Below are 12,026 nucleotides of genomic sequence, written 5' to 3' on the forward strand. Positions count from 1 at the left end.
TATGGGAAATAACTTCCTTTACCTTCTATCCTGCTATGTTAAGGTCTACAGAATAGATCATTCATTTGCAGACAATGAAAGCTGGATATTCCTTTGAAGTGTGGCCAAGAAGTGGGGGCTCCCTTCTTCCTCCCAGCCCTTGGTTTAACAGAGGCTCCATGTGGAGCCACTGCAAGTCCTGGGGCCCTGTCACTGTTCTGCTGGCTCAGAAAGTGGTTGTTCCATAGTAGGAGAGGCAGGCTGAGAAGACTGGAGGCTGCGGCCACCCCCTCCACCAAGTGCCCAGCTCCTGGGGCAGGGATAAGGCTCAGAAAGGGGTGCGCAGTTTTGGCCACCCTGCAGCTCCGAGCCACGACTCAAGAGATTTTGCTTCTGCCAAGAACTGATATTGTTTGCAGTGGAGTCTAAAGGACTTCATTTTTTTTTTTCAGTGACACTTTTCCTTGCTTTAATATTTTTTGTCCTTTTCTGCTTTCGAAATGAGCTCTCAACTACAAAATATCAAACTACGCTCAAAACTGCCAGCCATTGACACGCTACGGAGAAGCTCACAAGTAAGGACAGCTCGCTGCCACAGCTGACAAGGGTGGGAAGCGATTGAAGCAGTGGTTACACATGTTCACGAGAAGCTAAAACTGTCCGACAGGTTGCGCCCTGATGTCAGCACAGGTTAAACCAGTCACTATCTTGGTGTGTGGCCTCAGGGTGTTTGGGTTCAGAGTCTACATGGCAGTACGATTTCTTCCAGTTAAGAGTTCTTGGCTTGCACCAGTCACAGGGTGGCCGGAGGCACCGGACCCATCTGTTAGCTTTTCAGAAATGCTGCCATAGACCTGATAGATGTCCTGAGAGACTTGGGGAGCTCTACACTTCAGCGACAGCATGTAATTTGGGTTTCCTGGCTGGATACGTAGCTCAGCCAAAATCCAAATGCCATTATTGAGCTTCAAGGATCGGTACAGCATGTCCCCCCTTCCACCTTCCTTTTGGCAGGAGTATAAACATTGTCATTTTGCAGTTTGCTGGAAACTGTCAGCATTTAATTGACATTCCTTAATCTGAAACTGAAGTTCTTTTTCGTTGGGAATAGCCTTCCCTGTTGCAAGGAAGACCTGGTGGTCCATTTTGAAATCTTTTGCAGAAAGCACATTGAGTGGGGTGAGACAGCTGAAGTAGAAGACGTGAATATTGTTTTTCACAGCCACCTGCAGGTTATTCAGAGGTTCCATCGTCATGACTGGACCTGAGGTGTTCAGAGGCAGGGAGACATCCATGCACTGGGTTGGCATCAGTGGTATATGGTTGTCCAGAGGAGTGCTGGGGGTGACACCAAAGCTACTCTTGTTTGACTGGATTGCAAAGTCTGTCATGTGCTGCAGAGCTTTGTTGGTGAGGTTCATTTCCATAGAGGTGTGCCCTTGGCGATGAGTAAATATTCTGGAAATCTCCAAGCCTTTAGCTTTTACTGCAGGCAGCCAGACAGCCTTAGAAACTATGCATCCAGCAGGTCCCATGCCTATCCCGTGGAGAGTGCTGACAGGTCAGTCAGACCACTGCTGACCACAGCGGGAGTAGGTGGAGGAGCATAGGTTACAGGCCCTGGTGATGGGATGAAAGACTGTCCTACCAGACCATCTAGTCCTCCTCCCGAGAGATCTGCTGCTCCCATCTGTATGGAGGACACCGGAAGCACATTGACTGGGGGACCGAGGTCAAGGTTTAAAAGGTCTAGAAGGTCACCTTGAGAGGGGATAACCTGAGGCTTTTGCCAACAAGGCTGTCACCTGCATCAGTGCTCCCATGATGTACTGGCAAGTGTTTGCGACGGATTCCATGACTTCCTTCCAAAATGACAAAAGCATTGGGAGGCTTACACGGTACACCAAGGCCAAAGATCCAGTGTGGCAGATGAGCTCATCCAGCGGGGCTGGCACAGTATGATCTATCTCCTCAGACATCAGTGGCTTCTCAGACTAGACTACTACTTTGCCTGTGACAGGGTCTTGAGAGAAGACACCAATAAATATAGCCCTGGTCTCGAAGGTCAGGTTTATCAGAATCCCGTGTTGCCAAACTCAAGACTTGCTGTACCAGCTCCTGTGTTTCTGGTGGTTTGTTGAGAAACAGCTTCGCTATGACAGTAAGCAGAGTAAGCTGCACCTGGGTGCTTTCATCATGAAAACCCTCCAGGAAGCTCTCCAGTAACTCATCTGCATTGTCAGGTCTCTCAGCATATTCTCCCACCGTCCAAATCATAGCTGCTCGAGCATCTGGTTCATCCAGCGAGTCTAAGTTCTCACACACAGTGGCAATGATACTTTTGGACTTGTTGGGGTGTTTGCGGAAGATGTCTCTGATGACAACAGTTGCCTCTAGGGCCACTTCCTTTGGTCTGGGTGAGATCAAGCAGTGTGCTTACATGGCGCTCTGCAGATCGCTCCACTTTGATGGCACCGTCCCGTGGCCCACACAGCTTTTCGAGCAAAGTCAACATCCACATCTGTGGCATATTCCTTTAATTCTGCCAGAACCTGAGCAGTGTTGACCTGAGATGCCAAGCGAATCATAATGTCCAGTTTCTCTAATTTAACATAGATGGGATCATTGTACTTCACAAAGAAGACTTTGATTTCCTGCTTCAAGATTTTGGGTCATTTTTGGACAATTAGATTGATATTCCCCAGGGTGATGTGCTGCATCTCTGGTTCCCCGGAGAGCGAAGTGACAGGTGGAGGGGCCCACTTCTTTAGCAGCATATTGTAGTTGTCAGAGTCTTGGGTGACAACGCTACACACTTCATTAGGACTTTTACTGCGGAAAGCACCACTGCTGAGTTGGCTTGAGATAGCCGGGGAGTTACCCACAGATGCTGCAAGCCTTCCAGTCCTCTTTAGGGTTGTGATTAGACAGGCAGCCCAACATGAAAGTCTGGCCCCATTCAGGGCTGTCAGCAGCTTATTTTATAGTTTTTAGAATATACAGTTTATACGGCTTTTGTTAAATTGATTCCTAAGTATTTTATTCTTTTTGATGCTGTTTTTTGGTTTTTTTTTTTAAATAAGATTTTATTTGACAGAGACAGCGAGAGCAGGAACACAAGCAGGGGGAGTGGGGGAGGGAGAAGCAGGCTTCCCACTGAGCAGGGAGCCTGATGCGGGGCTCGATCCCAGGACGCTGGGACCATGACCTGAGCCAAAGGCAGCCACCCAACCAACTGAGCCACCCAGGCGCCCCTTGATGCTGTTTTGAATGGAATTGTTTTCTCATTTCATTTCAGATTGTTCAAGTGTATAGAAAAATAATTGATTTTTGTATATTGATCTTGTACCGTGATTGCTGAACCCATTTATTCTAATAATTTTTTAGTTAATTCCTTAGAGTTTATTAGTATGTGACATTGTGTCATCTGGGAGTAGAGCTAGTTTTACTTCTTAGTCTCTAGTCTGGATTTCTTTTATTTCTTTTTCTTGCTTCATTGCCCTGTCTAGAATCTCCAGGGTTGAAGAGAAGTGACAAAAAGTGGATACCCTTGTCTTCTTCCTGATATTATGGGGGAAAACAGCCAATGTTTCACAATTAAGTAAGATCTTAGATGTGGACTTCTTGTAGATGCCCTTTACTAGTTTGGGGAAATTCCCTTCTATTTTTAGTTTATTAAGTGTTTTCCTATGAAAGGGCATTGGATGCTTTTTCTGTGTCAATTGAGATGATCAACATTTTTGTTTTTTATTCTGTTGATAATGATGACCCCATCTTAATACATGTTATCAATTCAGTAACATTAAACTCTTGGCCAACAGCACGTAACTAATGCCTGATTGAAGTTTCTCTAACACATATTTTCTCCCCGGGGCATATCACTGCCTTCTTCCACTTAGGCAGCGCTTCAGCACTAGGCCTGGGGCAATTTTGAACAGCAAAATCACCAACAAAAAGCACAGAAATGTGAAAAACATTGCAATAAATAGACGGCAGAAAGGACATTTGTTTTTGTTTTTTGTTTGTTTAGAATTTATTTATTTATTTGAGAGAGAGACAGAGCATGAGCAGGAGGGAGGGGCAGAGGGAGAAGCAGGCTCCCCACTGAGCAGGGAGCCCACATGTGGGGCTCAATCCCAGGACCCCAGATCATGACCTGAACTGAAGGCAGACACTCAACCGACTGAGCCACCCAGGCACCCAGAAAGGACATTTGTTTATAGCATGAGAACTAAAACAAGAAGGCTAAGTGTCCCCTTGTTCATCCTCAGCTAGGAAAGTGTGTATTATATTAGGCGACTAAAATTTCTCAATTTTCCTCCACCTTGCACATACCTGGAAATAACCACAGAAGTGCTGCAGGTATTGATTTGGGGTTACAAATTTTAACACACAGGTGAATTTGTGAGTATGAAATCTATGAATAATGAGAATCGACTGTATTTTGAACTTATATTTATGTTTTGAGAGGTCTTAAAGGTGCTAATGTATTCTGTCCTAAGCAGTTCTAATATATGAAAATAGCCTTATTATAAGGAATAATTAAATGAGTTACGGAGGTCAAAAAAGTATAAACCTCCAGTTATAAATAAGTAAGTCTTGGGGCTGTAATGAACAGCATGATGACTATAGTTAATAATTCTGTACTGCATATTTGAAAGATGCTAAGTAAGTAAATATTAAAAGTCCTTGATGGGAGAAAAAGGAACAAAGGCTGGATTTTGCCGCTGCTCTGGTCTCCAGGCAGAATCCCTGAGGCATCCAGATTATAACACTCCTCCAGCTCCCTCAAGGACTTCTTTTAATGCTTTACCACTGTAGCTTTGTTCTTGTTCCTGTTATTTTCCCCAGATAACCATAAACACCTCCACCCAAGATACATGTTAGCAATCATCTTTCAAATATGTGGCCCATTGATACACATCTGAAGGGTCTCAAGACTCGTTGTACTAGACAGTAGTAAAGAACCTTATCTTAATGGCAGCTAGCCCCTCAAGGTCCTGGAAGCCCCCACTTCCAAATTCCTTAGAGACTTACGCTCTTCCTAACCCCTCACATCAGTCCTCCTCACAAAAAAATTTTTGGTAACTGTATAATGTGGTTTTGGAATATAGGTGAGTTTCGGTGGGGTGAGGTCCAGAGCCAACGACCATTCTTGAGACGTCTTTGGTGCAAAATGGTGGCTTTATTAAAGCATGGGGACAAGGACCTGTGGGCAGAAAGAGCTGCTGCATCGGGGTTCTGAGGAGTGGTGATTATAAAGGGGAGTTGGGGAAAGTAAGGGAAAGGGAGGTTTCAAAAGGGTTTTCATATGTTCAAGAGGATCCACCTACAAGAAACTGGACGCCTTGCCTTTGTCAAGTTAAGGTTGTTTTTCCCTCTGGCAAGGCATTAACATTAACATAGCTGGGAGATTCCTGGAAGAATGCCACACGTGTCCCACCCAGGAGTGGGGGGTAGGGGGAGGTTGCAAGGTGTCAGCTTAATGCTTTGTCTTCAGGTAGCCTTCTGCTCCCTCATCATATATATGACAGATGTTAACTAGACTTATCGTGGTGATAATTTGCAATATATACAAATATCGAATCATTATGTTGTACACTTGAAACTAATATGTTATATGTCAATTATACCTCAATTGAAAAATAAAACAGGAATAGGAACTTTTTAAAAAATATAAGTTCTGACTAAGATTTATGGAATGTTAAAAAGCCAGAAGAAACCCTAGAGATTTTATAGAACTCCAGGCCTCTCTTAACACATGAGGAAACCTCCAGAGAAGTTTCAGAGTTGAGGCAGGTAGTCTGTTAACAGTCCTGGGCTAGAATGCGGATCCCCTGACTTCTAGTTTAGTATTCTTCCTCCTGTACTAAGCTCTTCCCACAAATCTTGATGTTAAAGGAGATGTAAAGTCATTTCGTGGGAACACTTAGAGAATAGATAACAAAAAAGGCCGGGGGCGGGGGGGAAATTACCACTTTCTGGAATACAGTGGCCAAAGTAGAAGACGTCTGGTTTCTAAGCATCAGGTAGGACCACATTCAAAATTTACATACAAGTAAGTATGTATTCTGTCAGTAAGATCTCCAGAAACTATCTGTATTCAGTCAATTGGGCTAGAATTTAACAACTCAATCATAACTCCTCTACTCCTTTTATTTACAAACGAGGCACTTGTGAATCCATTTGCAGATAACTTCCCATAGGAGGAACTTGAGAGTTCGATAAACCAAAGTTCACACTGCAAGTGAATGACAGTCTAGATTAGATTCCAATCCAGATCTCCTGACTCCTGGCCTAATATTCTTTCTATTACTTCAGGCTCTCCTGCTTGATTTTATAAAACACCTATTTTGCCAGTCTGGACATTAGAGTATTATAAGAGAAGTGACTCCAAAACAGAAAGCTCTGGCAAAAGAATATCCCCTGACCAACAATCTTTTTTTAATTTTTTTTTTTAAGATTATATTTATTTTGAGAGCGAGAAAGCGCCCGTGCGAGCACATGCCTAGGGGTGGGGGGTGGGGCAGAGGCTGAAGGAGAGAGAGAATCTCAAGCACACTCCCTGCCTAGCCCTGAGCCTGATCTCACAGCCCTGAGATCAGGGAAAAGTGCTTCTTAAAAAGGGCAACTGCAAAATACACTCTGCAACATTTACTTGTTTTTTCTTAAAGTGAAAGAATGGGTGGGATCCAAGGAATCAAAGCAGTAGATGTGATGCAGGAAAGATGTTAGGGTTCGAAGCCGACGGCCAAGAAAGAATTCTTGAGACATCTTTCGTGCAAAAAGGTGGTTTTATTAAATCACGGGGACAGGACCCATGGGCAGAAAGAGCCGCACCGGGGTTGTTAGGAGTGGCCCATTATATACTTTCAAGTCAGGAGGGGGTTAGGGATAGCCTAAGTCTCTAAGGAATTTGGAAGCAAGGTTTCCAGGGCCTTGAGGGGGCTAGCTATTGTTGGTGAAAGGTCATTTATTACTGTCTAATAAAACCTTAGTCATGAGACCCTTCAGATGAGTATCAGTGGATCATATGCTTGGGGGATGATTGCCCACATGTAACTTGGGGGGTAGAAATAAAGGAGGTTTCCAAAGGAATTTTTATATGTTGAGACTTTACAGGATCCTGGCGGTTGGGGCTAAGATTGCCTTTTGCCCTTGGGAAAGTATTAACATTCCTAGAGGAATGTCACTGTATTTCAAGGACTTGTCAATGGGCTATAAGTAGTAAGGAAATTTAATAATTGTTTTTTCTGCCTTTGTTTCCCACATCAGATGGACCAATGAGGAATATCTCCAAGTTGTTTTAGGAACTAAAGCAACAAAACTCAAAGCTAAAATTTCTAATCAAGAAATTCTTCTAACAACTGTGGTTTGTCTTGTGGATTACCACCCCTACTCCCCCTTTAGGGGAGAAGCATGACTTACTCCTGTAAACCAATTACTCCTCAACAAGAAACACCTTAGAACATAAGTTTTGAATCACATCCGTCTACCTGCAAAGCTCACGGATGGAATGAGGCAAATACCCACAAAAACAAACACAAAAACCCAACAACAAAACCTCAAATGAGGACAAAGATTTGTCCAAAAGTGTCTGGGCTGGAAAGGCTGGGAGACCATAAAACATGAAAGACAACTGTGTATCCGAGCCCTGGTTTGTGTTAATATATGGGACAGCCAGATAGTTTAAACCTCTGTGGCTAAGCCCATTTCTCTATTTATATAGACAGACAGCTAGCACTGCTCTGTGTATAGGTATCAGTATACTGCTTTGTCCTTTACGATCTATTTGCCACATTAGGCTGAAACCGCTAAGCCAAGTTTTTCCACTAAGGCTAAGAACACTGCATCCATGCAGGGATGAGAAGCTTACCGCACACTCACACTCACACATACCAAGTCTGCCTGCCCGTGGGGGAGTCCACTTCCAGCTCTGCATTTATTTTATGCTGTTGTATCTTTTATATGTGTTCTTTCACAATTTTCCTTATGGTAAACACAGTAAAAATCTCAACATGTTCACACCTGGTTCTGGTTACTCGGCAGTAGCATTTATGTGCCATTGAACAGGAGACCAGGGGCACCTGGGTGACGCAGGCGGTTAAGCGTCTGCCTTCAGCTCAGGTCGGTCCTGGGATCGAGGCCCGCATCCGGCTCTCTGCTGAGCGGGGCGTCTGCTTCTCCCTCTGTGCTCTCTCTCTCTCAAAATAAATAAATAAATTCTTAAAAAAAAAAAAAATACAGGAGACCAAAACCACAGAACAAGTGCACAGGTTGGGTTATAGGATCAGAAATAGATGTAAAAACACCAAAGTGCAGATTTCACAAGAAATAAGTGTCTACCTCCTAAGTCTATAGCGGGCTACCTGCCATCACTGCTGTTCTTGGACCCCAAAGCAGGGCCAGTGCTGTTACTCTTGAACCTGGGGTCCTTGTTTATCTCTCCCCTCCCTAGGTCAACAGGTCTCAGCCTCGGTTTCACATTATAATCCCCTGGGTGCTTTTAAAAGTATCTACTGATAACCCATGCCTCGCCTGCACCTTTCTGGTTTAATTGGTTTGGTTCGACTCAAGCATTGCTATGTTTATCAAGCTTTCCTGGTTATTCCAGTGTCCTTCGATACTTCCTCTGTTAAGGAACATACTATTTTAAGATAGCCCATTCTGTTCTTAAACAGTTGTAATTATTATAAATTTCTGTCTTATATGAAGACTTAATATAAGGATTTCTCGTACTTTGTATGTTTAAAAACCAACTGACCAAATTAGTTTTTATTCAAATAATAAACCCCTGTATTACGTAAAATATACGCTGTACCTATATGCATTGTGTCCTACCTTAGAGCCATATAGTTTATCATTTTTGATAGATTGCCCACATTTCTGTATATTTTGTCCTTCTTACTGCTAAGATTTATAGAGGACATTCTTTTTCTTTTCCCTCCATTCCAGAGTTCTTCAGATGCTGCATATTTGGCCCGGCATGTTGGTTTGCGTGTTGGCGTCCCAAAAGAGATCCCAGCTTTCACGGTTAACCGACTCTGTGGCTCTGGTTTCCAGTCCATTGTGAGTGGATGTCAGGTATGGGCAAAATTTTATTACTTCTCTGAAAATACGTTAAAAGCTATTGGAGGAAATGCCCCACTTCAGTATAACACTGTAGGCTTTTATGGTGCTTTATTAGCAAAGGTCAGTATTTGATTTTTCTTGGAAAAGTATTCACAGGAAGAAAATAGTTTCTTAAAAGCTATTCACGGATCTTTGAAAGACATGCTAAATGGAATAAGGGAGTCACAAAAGGACAAACACTGTATGATTTCACTTATATGAGTAGTCAGATTCATAGAGACAGAAAGTAGGACGGTGGTGGCTGGGGCTGGGGGAGGAGAGAATGAGGAGTTCATGTTTAATGGGTACTGAGTTTCAGCTTGCAAAGCCAAAAAGATGTCTGGAGATGAGTGGTGGTTGGTCACACAGCAATGTGAAGTATTTAATGAACTGTACACTTAAAATTGGTTACAATGGTAAATTTTAAGTTATGTATATTGTATCACAAATTTTTTTAAAAGCTAATCACAACTGTCATTTTTATCGAGTTCTTCCTATGTGCCCGACCTATGCTAGATTTACATTCAGTATCTCACTTAATCTTCACAACCATCCAGTGAGGCAGGAACTATCCCTATTCCCATTTAACAGGCAAGGAAACTGATCAGTAAGGTGACTTAAGTCATAGAGGCAGAACTTGAACCCAGGACTGTGAGAGTTCCCTGTGAGGCAGTGTGAAACTGAATAAAGACTATAAGGCTAGGAAGAGAGTTGGAGGATTTAGGGGATGTTAAGAAATGTATTCCTTTTCTGGAAGCAGTGTCATTCTTGATCTCCTAAAGCACTTTTCTTTTGAGTGCTGTGATTCAGTGACCCCTTACACTTGGCTTTCTGTGATGCGTGCATTTGCCTCACCTCTTTGACGATGTTTTAATTACCTTTGTATCTCCCTAGCTGCTCAATAAATATTTTAATGAATCAAAAAAAAAAAAAAATGTATTCCTTTTTTGCTGGAGTCCAGCTCCAGCCGGGGTGGGTCTCTCGTAGGAAAGGACGGCGTCGGCGAATGAGGAGACACAGACACAGGATCAGGTTGCAAGCATCTCCTCCTGACAGCCTCGGAGGAACTTTATTTATATGTTAGGATATTTTTGTTTTTCCAAATCTTAGATCATTTTCTGGATTACAGCCATAGCCTTCTTTCATTTTTCCTTTGTAGTGATTAACATGACCTTTATTGATTTCTGCTTATTGGCTTTCGCTAAAACTAAAAAACAGTACGCAAAGAGAAAGGTGCTAGACAGAGCGTGACCGTCTTGTTATTTTGTTCTATAGAAACTAATTCTTCGTGGAATTAGTTTCGTTGTGATTGCTTAGATAGGCGTAACTAAGATGAGTAGTCACTTTATCATGAAACCCCAGAAATATTCCCACAATTATAAAGATTGCCATAAACAAAATGAAAGAGAATACAGCTGTGGAGTCTCCTGTTTTCAGGATCGTCCCCCATACTTGGACTTTGTCAAACAGCATGAGTAGCTTGGCTCGCGCCACTTTTTTAAGGGATGGATACTTGGGCAAATACATTTGTTCCCTTGAGCACAGGGAAAAGGGATACGATGAAATCCAATTTTATTTGTCCAGATCTTCATTTCTTTACAGAATGAAGGACATGGACATATTGTAATGGATAAATTACTTTCATGTTAATTTATTTCTATAAAGATATATCTGGAACAGTGGTCCTGATTTTCCTAGAAGTCACTGAGAACACTGAGCTCTGGAGGCTTGTTACTTGCTGCTTTTCTGAGAAATGCAAATAGTGGAAAGCGTGAGAAGGATGAAATGGCTTTCTCTTTATGAGCCTCCTCGATTGACCCAGTTCTTGTAAGTCTGTGGTCTGCTTCAGACTCCTCCATTGAATGGGATAAATTCTACTTCCATCTTCTTAAAGGATTTATTCTTTATCCTTAGCTAACAATCTATATATTATGCCCGGCATTAATATCTCCGCTGATTTTCAAGATTTATATTGAGGGTAAGAATTATCATTCCTTGCCAAAATGTAGATAGAATTTGTCACTTGTGCACACACAATTGAAGTCTGTTAGGTTTTTTTCCCGTGTATCTTGGGAATGGATGCTGGAGCATTCGCTTTATAGTTACTTGACAAGTATTTCCTTTTGAGAGTGTAAATCATTACATGTACTATTAGTTTACTGCTGAATACGTACCTCTGTTACAATAAAAGGTTTTTTGTTGTTGTTGCTCATTCGTTTTCAAATAGGAAATTTGTGTTAAAGATGCTGAAGTTGTCTTGTGTGGAGGAACTGAAAACATGAGCCAGTCTCCCTACTGTGTCAGAAACATACGTTTTGGAACCAAGTTTGGATCAGATCTCAAGGTTGGAACCATTCAAATGTTTAAAAATTATTTGTCATGCTTTTATGCTAATAATTTTAATAACACCATTTTGGGAGAGAGAAAACAAATTTTGTGTTTTTTTGGTTTTTTTAAGATTTTATTTATTTATTTTGACAGAGAGAGAGAGAGACAGTGAGAGAGGGAACACAAGCAGGGGGAGTGGGAGAGGGAGAAGCAGGCTTCCCGCTGAGCAGGGAGCCCGAAGCAGGGCTCGATCCCAGGACTCTGGGATCATGACCTGAGCCGAAGGCAGACACTTAATGACTGAGCCACCCAGGCGCCCCAAGAAAAAAAATTTTGAAACGAATTTCGTTACAAGATACAAATGACTTGAAATTTGTAAACTTTCAAAACCCCAGTTTGGTTTTTAGTTTTGACATTTTAACCCACATTTAAAAAATCCAAATAGACTTTATCTCAGCACACCTCTGGTCGTGGAATTAATACCTGGGGAGACAGAGGAAGGGAAGAGGCAGATAAAAAGATAGGCAGAGGTTAAAGTAATTAATTTCTCTACTGAATAAATGGTAAACCCAATAATTTAATCTTTACCATGATTTATGGAAGTTTTA

At 42.2% G+C, this 12,026-nt stretch overlaps 1 protein-coding gene and 1 pseudogene across 1 annotated transcript in view; one reads left to right on the top strand and one right to left on the bottom strand.

The window, feature by feature from the left end:
- ACAA2 (acetyl-CoA acyltransferase 2) overlaps positions 1–12,026 on the top strand; it is a 32,611-nt gene that overhangs the window by 7,606 nt on the left and 12,979 nt on the right. The window contains exons 3-4 of the mRNA XM_032422759.1: positions 8,935–9,063; positions 11,318–11,434. Coding sequence (XP_032278650.1) covers positions 8,935–9,063; positions 11,318–11,434 — 246 coding nt within the window. The remainder of the gene's footprint in view (positions 1–8,934; positions 9,064–11,317; positions 11,435–12,026) is intronic.
- LOC116643667 lies at positions 20–8,355 on the bottom strand (annotated as a pseudogene).

The sequence above is a fragment of the Phoca vitulina genome, unplaced genomic scaffold, assembly GCF_004348235.1.
Source record: "Phoca vitulina isolate PV1807 unplaced genomic scaffold, GSC_HSeal_1.0 scaffold27, whole genome shotgun sequence".
Classification (NCBI taxonomy): Eukaryota; Metazoa; Chordata; class Mammalia; order Carnivora; family Phocidae; genus Phoca; species Phoca vitulina.